This window comes from Sturnus vulgaris, chromosome 31, assembly GCF_052056855.1.
Source record: "Sturnus vulgaris isolate bStuVul1 chromosome 31, bStuVul1.hap1, whole genome shotgun sequence".
In the NCBI taxonomy this organism is placed as follows: Eukaryota; Metazoa; Chordata; class Aves; order Passeriformes; family Sturnidae; genus Sturnus; species Sturnus vulgaris.
In genome coordinates this window covers 1,239,712-1,256,966 of record NC_142273.1, presented here as the reverse complement: position 1 = coordinate 1,256,966, position 17,255 = coordinate 1,239,712, and the positions used below count along the sequence as shown (strand labels likewise).

General features: G+C 60.7%; 1 protein-coding gene across 1 annotated transcript; it reads right to left on the bottom strand.

Moving 5' to 3' along the window:
* Window positions 1-3,162: 3,162 nt before the first annotated feature.
* LOC148220727 (Fc receptor-like protein 4) lies at window positions 3,163-6,619 on the bottom strand. The gene is made up of 9 exons (XM_088154788.1): window positions 6,571-6,619; window positions 6,095-6,115; window positions 5,776-6,006; window positions 5,276-5,542; window positions 4,111-4,413; window positions 3,946-4,029; window positions 3,522-3,543; window positions 3,353-3,432; window positions 3,163-3,272 (listed from the first exon to the last, which is right to left on the bottom strand). Exons 1-9 carry the CDS (start codon window positions 6,617-6,619, stop codon window positions 3,163-3,165), a joined length of 1,167 nt encoding a protein of 388 aa, XP_088010914.1.
* Between the last annotated feature and the right edge of the window lie 10,636 nt (window positions 6,620-17,255).

The window sequence follows — 17,255 nt, the reverse complement described above, 5'->3', positions numbered from 1 at the left end:
CTTTTCCGGCTCGTCCCCAGGACAGGAACCCCAGGATGTGTCACCCCGAGGACAGGGAGACCCCAGAGAACGGGGACAGGACCCGAAGATGTGTCAGCTCCAGGACAGGGAGACCCAAGAGAACGGGGAGAGGAACCCCAGGATGTGTCACCCCGGGATTTCTCACCCGTGGATGTGTCAGCCCTGGATGTGTCACCACTGGATGTGCCATCCCCAGGACAGAACGAGCCCCCGTTTGACTCTCACGGGAGAATCAAAGTGAAAGAAGTTTCCTCTTTTCAGAGAAGGTGAAAGTGTTGGGGGGACACAGCCGGGCATCCCCATCCCCTGCAGCCCCCGTATTCCAACCCTGGGGTTCCCCCAACCCGTTCCCTGCTCAGGAGCCCCCAGGATCATCAAGGCACGAAATCGGGGGAGATGTGAAATTGAGGAATTAAAGGAAGGAAATGGAAAATGAAGAGAGGAAAAAGCCCAGGGGGAGGGGGAGGCACAGACCCAGAGCCCCCCGGAATCAGCCAGGGGTGTCCCCCCGAACCAGCGGCAGAAATGGTTTTGGTTTGTTCAGCTCTGCCTGCTCAGCTCGGGAAGGAGGAGGGTCCTGGTTAGGTCGCTGAGCAGATCCTTGTGGCATTTGCAGCAGTTCTGGGGCTCTCTCAGTGCTTGGGCACAGGGACCAAATGATCAATTGCTGCATTTCCGCACTGGTTCCCTCGCAGCTGCCCCTGCAGGGGGGGTTTCCAGCCAGCCCTGCTCTGAAAACCATCAAAGGCCCTCGCAGAGCCACTGCTTGGGCTCACCCTGGGTTTTGTGCTTCTTGCAGAGCTGAGCAAACCACAGCCACGCCTTTTTCCCCCTTAGAATTCTCACCTTAGCAGCAGCTCGAGAGCTGCGAGAATCAAAGCCAAGGGGGCGGGGGGAGCCTCAGGTCCTGGCTGCCAGCTGGGGCTGGCCAGAGCAGGGCTGGCCAATGCCCATCCCTGTGCAGTGGCCAAGGTGACAAACTCCACCAAACCTTGCCGGCAACCAAAAAAATTCTTGTTGGCAGAGCTGGGACCTGTCATCCCCTAAATGTGTCCAGTGCTGCCACAGTAGCCCAAAATCCCTGGGAGAGGCAGCAGAGCCGAGTGTTTGTGCACAGGGATGGTTTAGCAGCAGAGCTGAACTTCAGGACCCCCGGCCCAAATTCCAACAGCTCGTTAAGAGTCTGCTCCACCTCCCTCTCCTGGGGCTGCTGTATCGGGACCAGCAGTGGCCCAGGAAGAGCAGCAGCTCCAAACGAGCTGTGGAGCCCCTGAGGAGCCCTGGCAGTGTCAGCAAGGAGCACCTGCTTTCCTCAGCATCCCAGGGGAATTCAGCATTCCCAAAGCTGCTGTGCCAGGGCTGGAGGAGGAAAAGGCAGTGAAAGGCTGAGGGTTTTCAGGAGTTGTGCTGGAAAGGCCCGAGAGGTGCTGTTGTGGAGCTGAGAGCTGCCTGGGGTTGGGTGGTGCCTTCCTTGCGTTGGGGATCAGGGAGAGCGGTGGCGGGTGTTGCGCAGGGTGTGTGCCTGGCCCCGGGACACTGCTCCGCTGCCCCTGGGCACTGGGATCCAAGCTGCTGCCTTGGTCTCTTCTGCCCGGGCGCTGCCGGTGCTGGTGCCGGGAGCGATTGGTGCAAAGCGTGAGTTTGCAAAAGGAGCGATTTCCCCTGGTCCCTCCCGCCCGAGGCCGCCATGGCCCCTGAGGGGTTCGAGCGGCACCGGGGCGCCCCCTGCTGGCCGGGATTGCTCCCTGCAGCGCCCCCTGCTGGCAGGGATTGCTCCCTGCAGCGCCCCTTGCTGGCCGGGATTGCTCCCTGCACCGCCCCCTGCTGGCCGTGGCCAGAACTGCACCAAGGATGAACAAACAGCCCTGAGTGGGTTGGAAATTTCTGTTCTTGTGTTGCTCTTTGTTCTGTTCTGTTCTATAAATTTCCCAGCAATGAGCTGTTATTCCTTTTCTTACATTTTTGCCTGCAAGCCCCATAATTTTCACAGTTATAACAATTTGGAGGGACGGCTCCTATTTCCATTCCAGGAAGGTTCCTGCTTTCCTTGGCAGACGTTTCTCTTTTAAACCAAGACAGTTTCCAGCTCCTGGGATCCAGCGTGGATGGGGCAGACACTCCAAGAAGAGACAGGCTCAGACACTGGGCCACCTCATGCTCTGCCTTTGAAGCCCTTGGGCCACCAAGATCCTTCTGCCAAGGTGGGACTCCTGGTCCCTCGGCCCCTCAGGAGCTGGGTTTGGCAGAGCGTCACTCTGTCCCCAGAGTGCCATGGCTGACAGACTGACTGACACATGGGGCCCTGTGTCACCAACAGCAAGGCCTGACCCATCCCTGTCACACACAGGTGTCCCAAAATGTCTCGAGACTTCCAACTTTTCCTGTCCCTGACACCCCACCCTGTGCCATGGCCTGATCCCCAGTGCCCTGGGAAAGGGGGAGGCTGCGGAACCCCCCCAGGGCCTTTGTGACCTCATGGTGTGGGGAACACGGCACAGGAGGGGTTTGAGACAGGGCAGAAGGGAATCCAGAGCTCTGTTTTTTAGTGGCAGCCCAAAATTGGAGAATCCCATTCCTAAAGCGCCACAGAGCTGAACAAAGAAACACCATCTCTGCCAGTTGAACCAAAAAGCTGCATTTTGGTGCCAAAAAGAGGGAAACGAGTCCTGTGTTCCCCGGGCACTGGGAGGAGGGATGAGGAGCCGTGGGTGTACTGGGAGTGCTGAGAGGGGCATTGCAGAGGCAGTGGGAGTACAGGGGAACTGGGAGAGAGAATGGGAACCACCTGGATCTACTGGGAGCAATGGAGAGGCAGAGGGAGGGGAAACAGGGAGCTCTTGGGGGTACTGGGAGCACGGTGGGGAGGGAATGGGGAAATCTCTGAGGGTACTGGGAGCACTTGGATGTGGAATGGGGAGGCACGGGGGGCAGTGGAAGGGGGGTGGGGAGGCCCTTGGGGGTTCAGAGGCCATGGGGAGCTCTGGGTGCCCTGGTGACCCCTCACTTGTGCCCACCTAGCCGTGAATGTTGGGCACCCACGGGAGCCGTAGGGGGGACACACACGGGTGGTTGCCCATGGGTGGGGTCCCCCAGTTTCCCCAGTGTCCCCAGTTCCCCCAGTTCCCAGCCATGCCCCGAGTGTCACAGCACATTCCCGGAGATGTCCCCACATTCCCGAGGTCGCCCATGGGTTGCTGCCAGCTCTGTGTAGGTCACCTGGGGATCCTGGAGTGTGGTGGCACAGGGGGACACTGCGAGAGACACTGGCTGTGGCATCTGGGCACAGGGACACCCATGGGTGACGTGTCCCTGTGTCCCAGCCCGGACTCACCCCCCGTCTGCTTGGTGATCACGACGTGGGTGTACAGCACCTCCCCCTCCTCTGGGGGGGCCGGGGGCTCCGGGGGGGCCCTGAGGGAATCAAGGGGATGTGTGGGGGGGATGGGAGGTCTTGGGGGTTGGGGTGAAAGGGGAGAGTGTGGTTTGAGCCCCCCACTCACCTTTCCTGCTGCTTCCTGGCAGCTGCAAAGGAAAGAGGGGAGGGGTAACTGTGGGGTCCCCATGGCCCCGACCCCTCTCAGGAATCATCAAACCCCACTGCACCCTCAGTTTTCCCCAGGACCCCTGAGCATCCCTGGAGGTCCCCAGAACCCCTGAACCACCCCAGTGCTCTGCACACCCTGAGCTCTAGAAGCTCAAGCCTGACATGAAGGGGGACTTTCCAAATTCCCCTGGGATCACTGAAAGAACCCCCAAAAACCCTGCAAGTCCCACCAACATGACCCCAAATCCTTCCGGACCCTGAGTAAAGGTCATGAGCTCTCAGCACTGCCCAAGTCAGGAGCTCTGGGTGCCGCCCCATCACCCCCACATTTAGGTGTCCCCCCAGCCCCGGGGGTCCCCATTGTCCCCATTGTCACCCACCCCTGTTGTGGCACCGGTGCCAGCCCACAGCCCCAGCAAGGAGCAGGAGCAGGAAGAGGAGGGACCCGCCAAGGCCTGCGGCCACTGCTGGGGACAGAAGGGACACATCAGGGTCACCTGTCACTGCAGGGCTCCTGCAATCCCAGTGAGCCCGTGTGACCCCACCTGTGATCCAGTGTCCCTGTGGTGTCACCTCCAGGGCCAGCTCTGGGCTGAGTGCCCGGAACACGTGGTGCCCGTCCTGTCCCAGCTGGTTGGTGGCCACGCACTGGTAGGTGCCCGAATGTCCCACATCGACGGCCCCAAGCTCCAGGAGGGGACCCCGGGCCACCTCGTGCCCGTCACGCAGCCAGGTGAAGGTGACAGGGGCTGAGCCCACCTGCACGGAGCAGCTCAGGGTCACGGGGTCACCTGGGCGCACCTGGAGTGCCGGGGGACCGGGGGTGATGGTGGCATTGGCCACGGGCACTGCGGGGACACAGACAGGACTGAGGCCGGGGGAGGGGCTGGCACCCACTAGGGGAGAGGACCCCGAGGGGGGAATAAGGGTGGGATGGGTGGGATGTGAATGCTGTGGATGAGGTCACTCCCAGCCCGAGGGTCCTGCTCACCCAGGATGGTGACATTCAGGGGGACACTCTTGGCCATGTTGTCTCCAGTGGTAGTGGCCACTGTCATTGTCCCCAGCGTGCCACACCTCCACGTTGGAGCCAGTGCCCAGTGGTGTCCCCGAACCCCCCCGGTGCCAGGAGAAGAACAGGGGACCTGTCCCCATGGCCACCGCACAGCTCAGCACCAGGCAGTCCCCCAGTGCCACCTGTGCCCCGGGGGTCTGCACCGACAGCGACACCCCCGAGGGCGGGACCCCTGCGAGGGGACACAGGAGGGATTGGGGACATGGGAGGGGTGAAACATATGGGGAGTGGACCCCATTGAGGGAGAAGTGAACCCAGGGACGGGTGGAGTTGAGGCAGGCAGGGATGAGGGACACGAGCTAGGACAGAGGAGACCCCGGGGGGGATGTGGGGTGGCTCAGAGAAGGGCGGGAGGAGCCCAGGGAGGGACTGGAGGGAAGCAGGGAGGGGTGGAAGCAAGCTGGGTAGGGAAGGGAGAGTAGAGGATGGAGCTGGGAATTCGGGAGGGGTATAGGATGCCAGGTAGGAATGGGGGGACCTGGAGAAGGACCCGGACAGAGATGGAGGGACCCGAGACGGACATGGGAAGGTCTGGGTGAGCCAGGGAGGGATGAAAGGAAGGCTGAGGGACCCAGGCACTGGTGGGTGAAAGCTGGGAGGATTTGGGGGTTTCCCGTCCCCATTCCCACATTCACCATGTACTGTCACTGTCACTGGGGCTGACTTCTCCCAGCACGGTGATGGCCCAGAGTTCACCCAGCCCCCACAGCGGTAGCGGCCACTGTGGTGCAGCTGCAGGGGGGACAGGGACAGCTGGGTCCCGCAGAGGGTCCTCCCCAGATCCCTGTCCCCATGGTAAAATCGTACTCCAGTGACTGTGCCATCGTGCCAGCCCCGGCAGCGCAGTGTCACCGTGTCCCCCTCCAGCAGCGCCCGTGCCGGCAGCTGCAGCACAAGACGCTCTGTGGGACAGGAAGGACCTGTCACATCTGGGGAGTCTGGGGGTTCCCAAAGGCCTTGGGAGGCACCAGGGGTCCCCCCTTGCATTGAGGGGGTCTCAGCGCACTGGGATGCTCTGGGATGTCCCCGTGAGCAGGGGACAGGCTCTCAGCACATGGGGGGTGTGACCCAGGAAAGGAGCCCACCCAGAGCTGTCGGGGACCCCAAGGGTGCCAGGGCACACATCCCCCCTCACCATTTAACACCCTCACGGGGAGGCTGAGCCCACTGCCGGGTCTGCCACACGTGTAGGTGCCACTCTCGTTGACAACGAAGCGTTTGAGTCCCTTTTGCCACCAGAGCCACCCGCCCTTGTACCAGGTGGTGTCACCGGCGGTCCCCGAGCCCTGGCAGGTCAGTGTCACCCGGTCCCACAGCACCGCCGGCCTCCAGGCGGGCTCCACGAGGATCTGGGGGCTCTGGGCACCTGCGGGTGACAGGGGACACCAGCCTGGCAGGGCCACCACGGGGCTGGGGACAGCGGGGCAGGGACATGGCATCCCCCGAGGACTCACCAGCGAGGCCGAGGGTCTGGGCTGGAAGGGAGAAGGGACAGGGCTGGCTGGGGATAGCAATGTGGGGACAGGCGCATGGGGACACAGAGTTTGGTGTCTGTCCCCAAACTGTGCTTGTGTGGCATGGGTCCCTCAAGGACAGGGACGCTGAATGCACCCCATGCTCCAGCAGGACACGGGGGCAGTGTGGACAGCCTGGAATTGGGGATGCCATGGGCACGTCCTGCTGGCACAGGTCATGTCCATCAGCCCCATAATGCCTCCCTAAATCCCTGTCCCACCATTATTGTCTCCACGTTCTTGTCCCCCTCTCCTGTCCCCAGGGCCACCCCATTACCCCGGTCACCTCATAGATTGGCTCTGCTGGCCTTGGGGTCCTCAGGGGACCCCGCAGCCCCCCTGTGCCCCCTCCCCACCGCTCTCTGCCTCACCGGGGCCCATCCCCGGGCCGTCAGGCCCGTGCCCGGGGCACTCACCCCACAGGAGCAGCGCCACCTTCCCGGCCATCCCGCTGTCCCCGGCCATGGGCACTGGCTGTCACTCGCTGCTGTGGCCACCTGTCCCCTGGGTGGCGGCTCTTCCAATGAAGGGACAGGAAGCGAGGTCACGTCTCGTCCCCACGTGTTGGTGGCCCTTGGTGGTGGCAGGGTGTGGACAGGATGGGGGCAGGGTGGGGACCTTGTGAGATATGGGGGTGATGGTGGGACATGATGGGAACAGGATGTTGACCGAATTTGGGCACTGAGGCGATGCACGGGGCCAAGGATGGGTGTCCAGGGGATTGGGGTGCCAGGGATTGGTTCCCATGGGAATGGGGGTCCCAAGAGTTGGGTGGATTCAGACTCAGGGATGAGGGTCCCAGGACAATGTGGCCTTCAGGGATTTGTGATCATGGGATGCATCCCAGGGATGGGGGTGCCATGGGAATGGGGGTCCTGGGGGAATAATGGACCCAAGGGAAGGGGTGTCCCAGGGGCTGGAACTACCAGGATGGAGATCCTTGGAAATGGAGATCCTGAGGAATGGCAGTCCTGGGAAGAGGGTCCTAGGGAAGGGTGGACAAGGAATGGGGGTTCCATGGTTGGATTCCCAGGGGAATGGGGATGCCATGGATGGGCAGTTGCTGGGTGGGCCCGTGGGTGTCAGCTCCTGCGCTGGGTGCCTCTGATTTTGGGGTGACCCAGGGCCCCATGCAGCCTCCATTGGATGTTCATTTCCTGGGCAGGCATCACATGGGGTCCTGGGTAGCTCTGCTTCTGTGCCCTCCCCTGCCCTTGACTTTTCCTCTCTTTATTTCTCTGTTTTCCTCATTTTCCTCACTTTTGTGCCATGCTCCCTTATTCCCAATTCCTGGCTCAGAAACCCTGGGGAGCACCTGGGCAGGGAATGGGTTGGGGGAACCCCAGGGAAGGAGAAAAGGGGGTGGGGGGTCTGCAGGGAGGGATGGGGAGGCTGTGGGGGCTGGGGGTGTCCGGCTGAGCCCCCCCAACACTTTCACTTTCTCTCTCCTGCAGCAGAAGGAAGAGGCCGTTTGTGCTGAGAGTCACATGGGGGCGGGTTCTGTCCTGGGGGCACATCCAGGGGGTCCTGCCTGAGGGGATCCTGTTCTGGGGGTGACACGTTCTGGGTGGATTTTGTCCCAGTGGTGACACATCCCAGCAGGGGAGATCCTGTCCTGGGGGATGGGGGTTCTGGGCAGGGTCCCTGGACACATTCCCTGAGGAAGTCCCTGTCCAGGGTAGGGCACATCCTGCACACCCCTGTCCCGGGTGGGTGGGGGGCCCTGGCGACCCCTTCTGTCCTCAGTGGGGCACTGTGACCTCTGTGACCTCTGGGGTGTCCCAATTTGGGGTGTGACCCGCCCACTCTACACCCCCTCATTGGCTGCCCCCGCCCATCTGGGAGCCCTCCATCCCCATTTGGGAACCCTCACAGGTGCAGCACCTCGGCCCCATTGCACAGCCCACCAGGATCATTCTGTGGGGGAAAAACCCCAGCGGGGCTGACTGGGGAGGGGGATGGACATGGGCTGGTGTCAGTCAGGGAGGGCACAGACACCCCAAAAACACCCAAAGCCACCCCCACACCCAAAAGCCCTGCAGGGCCTCAGTGCTGGCAACCAGGAGATGGATGAGACCCTGCACATGAAACACTTGAGAAGCTCTTGGGGGGCTTCCCCCTCTCTCTCCTGCTCCCCACAATCCCCTCACGGGGTTTCTGTCCTGATGAATTGGGACATGATGGTTTTATTGGGGTTTGGGAGAAATCCTCTTCCACACTTCTCCACTTTCCCTCATCCCCTGCAGGATCTGAGCTGGCAAGAGCAGCTCGGGAATGGAGCCCCAGGCAGGAAGGAGCTCCCAAACTGCTCCTCCTTGAAGCCAGTGGCCATCCAAGTGTGGGGCCCAGCCATGGCCCAGCCCCACTGCACAGGGATGGGCATTGGCCAGCCCTGCTCTGGCCAGCCCCAGCTGGCAGCCAGGACCTGAGGCTCCCCCCGCCCCCTTGGCTTTGATTCTCGCAGCTCTCGAGCTGCTGCAAAGGTGACAATTCTGGGGGGAAAAGGCGTGGCTGTGGTTTGCTCAGTTCTGCAAGAAGCACAAAACCCAGGGTGAGCCCAAGCAGTGGCTCTGCGAGGGCCTTTGATGGTTTTCAGAGCAGGGCTGGCTGGAAACCCTCCCTGCAGGGGCAGCTGCGAGGGAACCAGTGCGGAAATGCAGCAATTGATCATTTGGTCCCTGTGCCCGAGGCACTGAGAGAGCCCCAGAACTGCTGCAAATGCCACAAGGATCTGCTCAACGACCTGACCGGGACCCTCCTCCTTCCCGAGCTGAGCAGGCAGAGCTGAACAAACAAAATCAATTTCTCCCGGTTTTATCCTATCGCTGTGTTTTATGTCCAATAAGAGGGACAAGGGTCCTGTGTCTCCTGGCACTGGGGGAGGGAATGGGGGCCCCTGGGGATACTGGAAGCACTGGAACGGGGAGCTCTGGGCAGCCCCAAATGGGACCCCCTACTCGTGGCCACCTCCTGGGCAGGATGGGCACCCAGTGGCCCGGGGAGGGGGGGAGGCATATGGGGGGGTGTCCTCGGGGGATCTCAAGTGCCCCCCAGTGCCCCAGCGCCCTCCAGTGTCACAGCACTTTGTCACTGCTGTCACTGGGTTCTCACTGTCACACCAGGAGTCCTGGCAGCTTCACGTGGGTCAACTGGACGATGGGGGTGGGCGGGGGGACGCCCTGTGAGAGACTCCATATATGGGAACCTGGATGGGGTGACACACGTAGGTGACGTGTCTCTGTACCCCCCTGTACTCACCCCCTGCCCATTTGGTGCCCACAGTGAGGGGGTCCAGTGCTGCCCCATCCTCCGGGGGGGCCGACGGCTCCTGGGGAGGCCTGCGGGGATAAGGGGGGCTCTGTGGGGGTGTGGGCCTTCCTGTGGTGAAGCTAAAATGGGGGGTCAGACCTGGAGCCCCCCACTCACCTTTCCTGCTCCTTCCTGAGGGCTGCAAAGAAAGGGGGAAGGGGTGACTGTGGGGGCCTCAGGGCCCTTGAACACCCACGAGACCCCTGACTGCCCCCTGAGCCCCAAAACTCCCCAGAACCCCCAACAACCCTGCACGACCCTCTAGGACCTCCCCAAATTCCTCAGGAGCCCCAGCTGAGGTCTCTGGGTCAAGAGCTGTTGGTTTCACCCTATGGCTCCCCCACTCTGGGGGCTTCACCCCAATCCCTGGGATCCCCATGCCTCCCCATTGTCACCCACCCCGGCGGTGCCACCAGTATGAGCCCCCAGTGACAGCCAGGAGCAGGAAGAGGAGTGTCATGACAACATTCACAGCCACTGCCGGGGACAGAGGGGGACACACACTGCAGTGACCCTGAATCCTGGGGGTCCTGAACAGCCCGGTGAGCCCGTGTGACCCCACCTGTGATCCAGTGTCCCTGTGGTGTCACCTCCAGGGCCAGCTCTGGGCTGAGTGCCCGGAACACGCGGTGCCCGTCCTGTCCCAGCTGGTTGGTGGCCACGCACTGGTAGGTGCCCGAATGTCCCACATCGACGGCCCCAAGCTCCAGGAGGGGACCCCGGGCCACCTCCTGCCCATCGTGCAGCCAGGTGAAGGTGACAGGGGCTGAGCCCACCTGCACCGAGCAGCGCAGGGTCATGGGGTCACCTGGGCGCACCTGGAGTGCCGGGGGACCGGGGGTGATGGTGGCATTGGCCACGGGCACTGCGGGGACACAGACAGGGCTGGCAAGTGGCGAGGGGGGGATGGGAATGCTGTGGGTGGGGTCACCTCCAGCCCGAGGGTCCCGCTCACCCAGGACGGTGACATTCAAGGGGGCACTTTTGGCCACGCTGTCCCTGTCACTGACCCGGCACTGGTAGTGGCCACTGTCATTGTCCCCAGCGTGCCGCAGCTCCAGGCGAGAGCCAGTGCCCAGTGGTGTGGCCGAGCCCCCATGGTGCCAGGAGAAGGACAGGGGACCTGTCCCCGTGGCCACAGCGCAGCTCCACACCAGGCGGTCCCCAGGTGCCACCTGTCCCCTGGGGTGCTGCACTGACAGGGACACCGCTGAGACTGGAACCCCTGCAGGAGTGAGGAGACAAATGGGGACAGTGAGGGACCCGGGGGGGTTGGGGAGGGGCTGGTGACCCCAGTGCGGGAGAGGGGGACAGAGATGGGGGGGGTCTGCAAAGGGACCCCAAGGAAGGATGAGGGGTTCAGGAAGGGGCCATCAGGGAGGGGTGAGGGGACCTCCGACAGGGGTCAGGAGTCCTTGGTGGTTATGGGTGTATGCGGAAACGATGTTGATGTATGGGGACACCACATCAGGGCTGGGGGACCTGGGGAGGGCCCCGGGAAAGGCAGGAGCGACTCGATGGGTTGTATGTCCGCAGACAAGTCGGTGTTTCCCCAACTACAGGTGGCATGGGGGCTGTGGGGGCTCCCCGTGCCCATCCCCGCACTCACTGCGCACTGTGATGCCAAGCCGGGCGCTGCTCTTCTGCGCGGTCCCCTCTTTGGAGCGCACCTCGCAGCTGTAATTCCCCGAGTGGGAGACCCCTATGGTTACGGATTTTGGGGTGATTCTGGAACCAGCACCGGCCCCAAAAGTGCTGCTGGTTTGGGGGAAACACCCCAGGTGGATTCTGAAGGGCTCTGGGTCTGTGCTCCCCATCCCTCCGGGGCTTTTTCCTCTCTTCATTTTCCATTTCCCTCCTTTAACCCCTCAATTTTACAACCCCCCAGTTTGTGCCTTGATGAGCCTGGGGCGCACCTGGGCAGGGAATGGGTTGAGGGAACCCCAGGGTGGGGGAAGCAGGGGTGAGGGGTCTGCAAGGAGGGTTGGGGAGGCCGCGGGGGATGGGAGTGTCCGGCGTTGCCCCCACAACAACAAGAGGGAAACTTTCTCTCTCCTGCAGTAGAAGGAAGAGGCTGCTTGTGCTGAGAGTCACACGGGGCTGGTTCTGTCCTGGAGGGCACATCCAGGGGGTCCTGCCTGAGGGGATCCTGTTCTGGGGGTCACACGTCTTGAGAGGGGTTCCTGTCCTACATCCCAGCCCGGGGTCCCCCAGAGCCTCCTCACTGTGGGGAACACAGGCCTAGAGACCTTCAAAATCCACCTGGGTTGACCCCAGGACACCAGCACATTGGGCGGGCTCTGCTGGGCCCTGGGTCACCCCAAAATCTGAGGGACCCAAGGAAGGAGCTGTGACCCATGGGGCTGCCCAGCCACTGCCCATCTCTGGCACTCCCATTCCCCTGGGATTCCAATCAAGGGACCCCCATTCCTTATGTCCCCCTTCCTTGGAACCCCCATCCCAGGACTGCCATTCCCCGAGATCTCCATGGCCCAGGACTCCCATTCCCAAGGAACTCTTCCACCCAAATTCCATCCCCTACAATCCCATTTCTCCCAGAACCATGATTATCCCTGGACCCTCCTTCCCCTTGCACCCTCATCCCTTGGACCCCCATCCATGTCCCCAAATCCATAAAGCACCCATTGCCCTGGGACTCCCATCCCTGAGTCCCCCAACCCCTGGTGACTCCCCCTACTCAAGCCCTTCCATTCCCCTGAACACCCATCCCTGGCTCCACACACCTTCCAAGCCCTCCATTCCTGGAGGGCCATGGCCCACCTTGTGCCACCCAGTCTTGTCCCCAGCCTGTCCCCATCTGCCCACTGCCTGTCCCCAGCTTGGGGCCAAGCTGCCCCCACCAAGGGCCACCTACCCATGAGGAGAAGACCTGACCCCGCTTCCTACCCCTTTCTTCTATGAGCCGCCAGCCAGGGGACAGGTGGCCACAGCAGCGAGTGACAGCCAGTGCCCATGGCCGGGGACAGCGGGATGGCCGGGAAGGTGGCGCTGCTCCTGTGGGGTGAGTGCCCCGGGCACGGGCCTGACGCCCCGGGGATGGGCCCCGGTGAGGCAGAGAGCGGTGGGGAGGGGGCACAGGGGGGCTGCGGGGTCCCCTGAGGTCCCCAAGGCCAGCAGAGCCAGGGCATGGGCATGGAGCCCAGTGTGACCAGAGTCGTGGGGTGGCCCTGGGGACAGGAACAGTGGGACAGGAACAGAGGAACTGGGATGTGGGGATGGGAAGAGGGAGATCGAGATGTGAGGACAAGGATGTGGCAAAAGGGCTCGGGGACCACCAGTGTCACCTCCTGGTACAAGGACAGGCAGCGCTAGGGGCAGAAGGGATTCGACCTCTTCCTTGTCACCGAGAGTGGCACCTACACAGGTGACAGAGCCGGCAGTGGGCTCAGCCCCACCGTGATGGTGTCAGATGGTGAGGGAGGATCTGAAATGCTCAGGGTGGCTCCCTGATAGGTCTGGGTGGCTCCACTCTGTGGGTGGCCTCACAGCCCTCGTTTGGCCTCACACCCCTCGTTTGCATCCCAGTGCAACCCAATGTGGTGGGATTTGGTGCTGACAGCTGTGCCATGGGACTGCTCCTGGTGTCCCTGGGACCCTCCCATGCTGTGGACACTCAAGCCAGATGTCCCCGCTGCCATGGGCACCCACTTTGGAGCTGTCTCGTGTTCCTCAGTGTGACGGGACCCTCCTGTCCCACAGAGCAGCTGGTGCTGCAGGCGCCAGCACGGGCGCTGCTGGAGGGGAACACGGTGACACTGCGCTGCGGGGGCTGGCTGGAAATTCTGTCACCAGGGCGCAATTTTTTTGCAAGGATGGGAAGGAGCTCAGAAGGTCCCTCAGGGGCACTGAGCTATCTCTGTCCCCTCTGCAGCTCCACAACAGCAGCTGCTACCACTGCGGGGGGTTGGTGGGCTCAAAAATGCCACTGTCAGCACTAGTGACAGTGACAGTGCGTGGTGAGCACTTCCAAGGCTGGAACTCCAATATCCTGACACCCAGAAAGCCACTTCTCAGAAAACTCAGAGTCACAGACCTCACCCCCGTCTCCTTCTCAAAGTACGTTTGGGCTCTGAGAGTTGCCCCACCCACACCATCTCCAATTCCACACATTCCCTTTCCACCTCATCTCCCCAACACCATCCCCAGCCCAGCCCAGCTCACAGACCCCACCACTGGGTGTCACAGACCAGGGCAACTGGGACCGTCTGGCTCCAGGGATCCCCACCCAGCACATCCAAGCCATGCATCTCTAAGTCCAGCTCTCATATCACCCGCGGCACATCAGGTCACATTCACCCTACTGAGCATCACCCTCTCAGGGGACTGAGGCCTTTGGCATTGAGGTGAATCCCCCCATTGATGTGCCTCATGGCACCCATCACATCCCACCCATGCCATTTTGCACCCTCCCCACCATCCCCACCATGCTTGGACACAGCATCCCTTATCCCACCCTCATCCCATCCTCATCCGCCACCCCTCACCCATCACATGTCCTCATCCCACACCACATGATGATCCCCAGCACCACGGGGTCACTGTCCTGGATGAAGGAGACCCTCTATCTCCAGGTGCCACCATGCAGACTCCCTCATGACCCCACACCGGGTGCCAGCCCCTCCCCCGGCCTCAGCCCTGTCTGTGTCCCCGCAGTGCCCGTGGCCAATGCCACCATCACCCCCGGTCCCCCAGCACTCCAGGTGCGTCCAGGTGACCCCGTGACCCTGAGCTGCTCGGTGCAGGTGGGCTCAGCCCCTGTCACCTTCACCTGGCTGCGTGACGGGCAGGAGGTGGCCCGGGGTCCCCTCCTGGAGCTTGGGGCCGTCGATGTGGGACATTCGGGCACCTACCAGTGCGTGGCCACCAACCAGCTGGGACAGGACGGGCACCGCGTGTTCCGGGCACTCAGCCCAGAGCTGGCCCTGGAGGTGACACCACAGGGACACTGGATCACAGGTGGGGTCACACGGGGTCATTGGGATTGCAGGATCCTCAGAGTGAGAGGTGACCCTGATGACTTCTGTCCCCAGCAGTGGCCGCTGGGCTTGGTTGGTCCCTCCTCTTCCTGGTCCTGCTCATGAGTGTAACTGTGGGCTGGCACAGGTGGAACTACATGGGTCGGTGACAATGGGGAATATGGGGGCCCTGGGGAGCTGAGGGACCAGCTAAGTGTGGGGTGGCACCCACAGCCCTTGACTTGGGCAGCGCTGAGCACTTAGGACCTCTGCTCAGGATCCTGAAGGATTTGCGGTGGTGTCAGAGGGTCTTGCAGGTATTTTGAGGGTTCTTTCTGTGATCCCGGAGGAATTTGGAGGTTGCTCTTCCCTGTCAGGCTTGAGCTTCTGGAGACTCAGGAGGTCCTGAACACTGGGGTGGTTCAGGGGTTCTGGGGGCTCACCAGGGATGCCCAAGGTTCCTGGGAGAAATTGAGGGTGCAGTGGGGTTTGAGGATTCCTGAGAGGGGTCAGGGCCATGGGGAACCCCACAGTTACCCCTCCCCTCTTTCCTTTGCAGCTGCCAGGAAGCAGCAGGAAAGGTGAGTGGGGGGCTCAAACCACACTCTCCCCTTTCACCCCAACCCCCAAGACCTCCCATCCCCCCCACATATCCCCTTGATTCCCTCAGGGCCCCCCCGGAGCCCCCGGCCCCCCCAGAGGAGGGGGAGGTGCTGTACACCCACGTCGTGGTCACCAAGCAGACGGGGGGTGAGTCCGGGCTGGGACACAGGGACACGTCACCCATGGGTGTCCCCGTGCCCAGATGCCACAGCCAGTGTCTCTCGCAGTGTTCCCCTGTGCCACCACACTCCAGGATCCCGAGGTGACCTACGCAGAGCTGGCAGCAACCCATGGGCGACCACGGGAATGCGGGGACATCTCCGGGAATGTGCTGTGACACTCGGGGCACGGCTGGGAACTGGGGGAACTGGGGGCATTGGGAGTACTGTGGGCACTAGGGGACCCCACTCATGGGCTGCCACACCTGTGTGTCCCTCCCACTGCCCCCGTGGGTGCCCAACATTCACGCCTAAGTGCGCACAAGTAGGCGGTCACGTTTGCGACTGCACAGAGCACCCAGAGCTCCCCATGCCCCCAGAACCCTCAAGGGCTTCCCCACCCCCTTCCATTATAACCAGTGGCTCCCCATTCCATATCCAAGTGCTTCCTGAACCCTCAGACAGTTCCCTATTTCCTCCCCACAGTGTTCCCAGTATCCCCAAGGGCTCCCTTTCCCCTCCCAGTGCCTCTCCATTGCTCCCAGTAGATCCAGGTGGTTCCCATTCTATCTCCCAATACCCCTGTACTCCCAGTGCCTCTGCAATGCCCCTCTCAGCACTCCCAGTACACCCACGGCTCCTCATGTCTCCTCCCATGTTGGATCCCTGAAATCTGGAGGTTTTGAGAGTTCTGTGCTTTCACACAGAGAAAACACTGAAAAACATTGCTTTTTACCTGAGGCCTTGGAGACATCTTCTTGTTGAGGAATGGCTTACTGATCAGGGTCATGGGTCTTTGGAAGCATTGTTCGATCAATCCCCTTGTTGATCTGAATAAGACAGGCTGTACATCATTTCACAAGTGTTTCAATATGTTTTAATGTGACAAGGGCACTGTAATCTTGTCATCCTGCTCTAATGCAACTTTACAGAAGTTTCTCATGAGAACAAGGAAGAAACTTGGCAAGAAGAAGCAGCGAGGCAGGAATCTGCAACCAATCAAAATATGACAGCTGCACTTGTTGCTTGCTAAGTGTATAGAAAACCATTGTAACAGAGAATAAACGGAGCTTGCTTTATCAATCATATTGATTGTCTGCATGCCTTCCCTCCCCGTCGCTCGCGTCACCCCGCATCTTCTAAATATGAATGATGAAATAGAAATCATGTGTGTGTAGTGAATTAGAAGTGTGTGCAGTGAATTAGAAGTGTGTGTTTTCATGGGGTGATGGGTTTTAAATTTGAGGTTTTTATAGTATAGCAATAGGTATGGGACAACATGGAGGTTTTTGAGTGTTGTCTCTTTCTTTGTTCATCTTTCTTCTTCTTCTTTCTTCTTCATGGTTTTCTGGTAGTAATTTCTGGTTGGTCAGTCAGTGTCACTCTAAGGGTGATGGGAATCTGGTTATTGGTTCAAAAGTATAAATAATGTAGGTGTTAATTCTCTATTGGACTGTTTGCCATAAAAGACCTTGTAGCAGTTGCATCTGTAGGCATTGTTCCTCGCTTCTAGCAAGTAGTGGAAGTGCTGTTTTACTCCATGTACTTTCTGATAAGATATAATAAACATCCAAGCCTGAACACCAGAGAAACTGTTTCCGTCGTGTTCCTGTTAATCCTGACTCTGAGGGAAGACAGTCGAGACAGATGACAAACCACTAATTAAAGTGATGCAAACCCTCACCTGGCTGTTACACTCCCAGTGCCCAAGGAACACAGGACTCGTTGCCTTTCTATTGGAACCAAAATGCAGCTTTATGGTTAAACTGGCAAAAATGGTGTTTCTTTGTTCAGATCTGCCAGGCTCTAGGGATGGGATTCTCCAATTTTAGGCTGCCACTAAAAACCAGTGCTCTAGATTCCCTTCTGCCCTGTCTCAAGCCCCTCTTCTGCCGTGTTCCCCACACCATGATGTCATAAAGGCCCTGGGGCGATCTGGAGCCTCCCCCTTTCCCAGGGCAGTTGGGATCAGGCCATGGTGCAGGGACGGGTGTCAGGGTTAGGAAAAGTTTGATGTCTCAAGACATTTTGGAACACCTGTGTGTGGCAGGGATG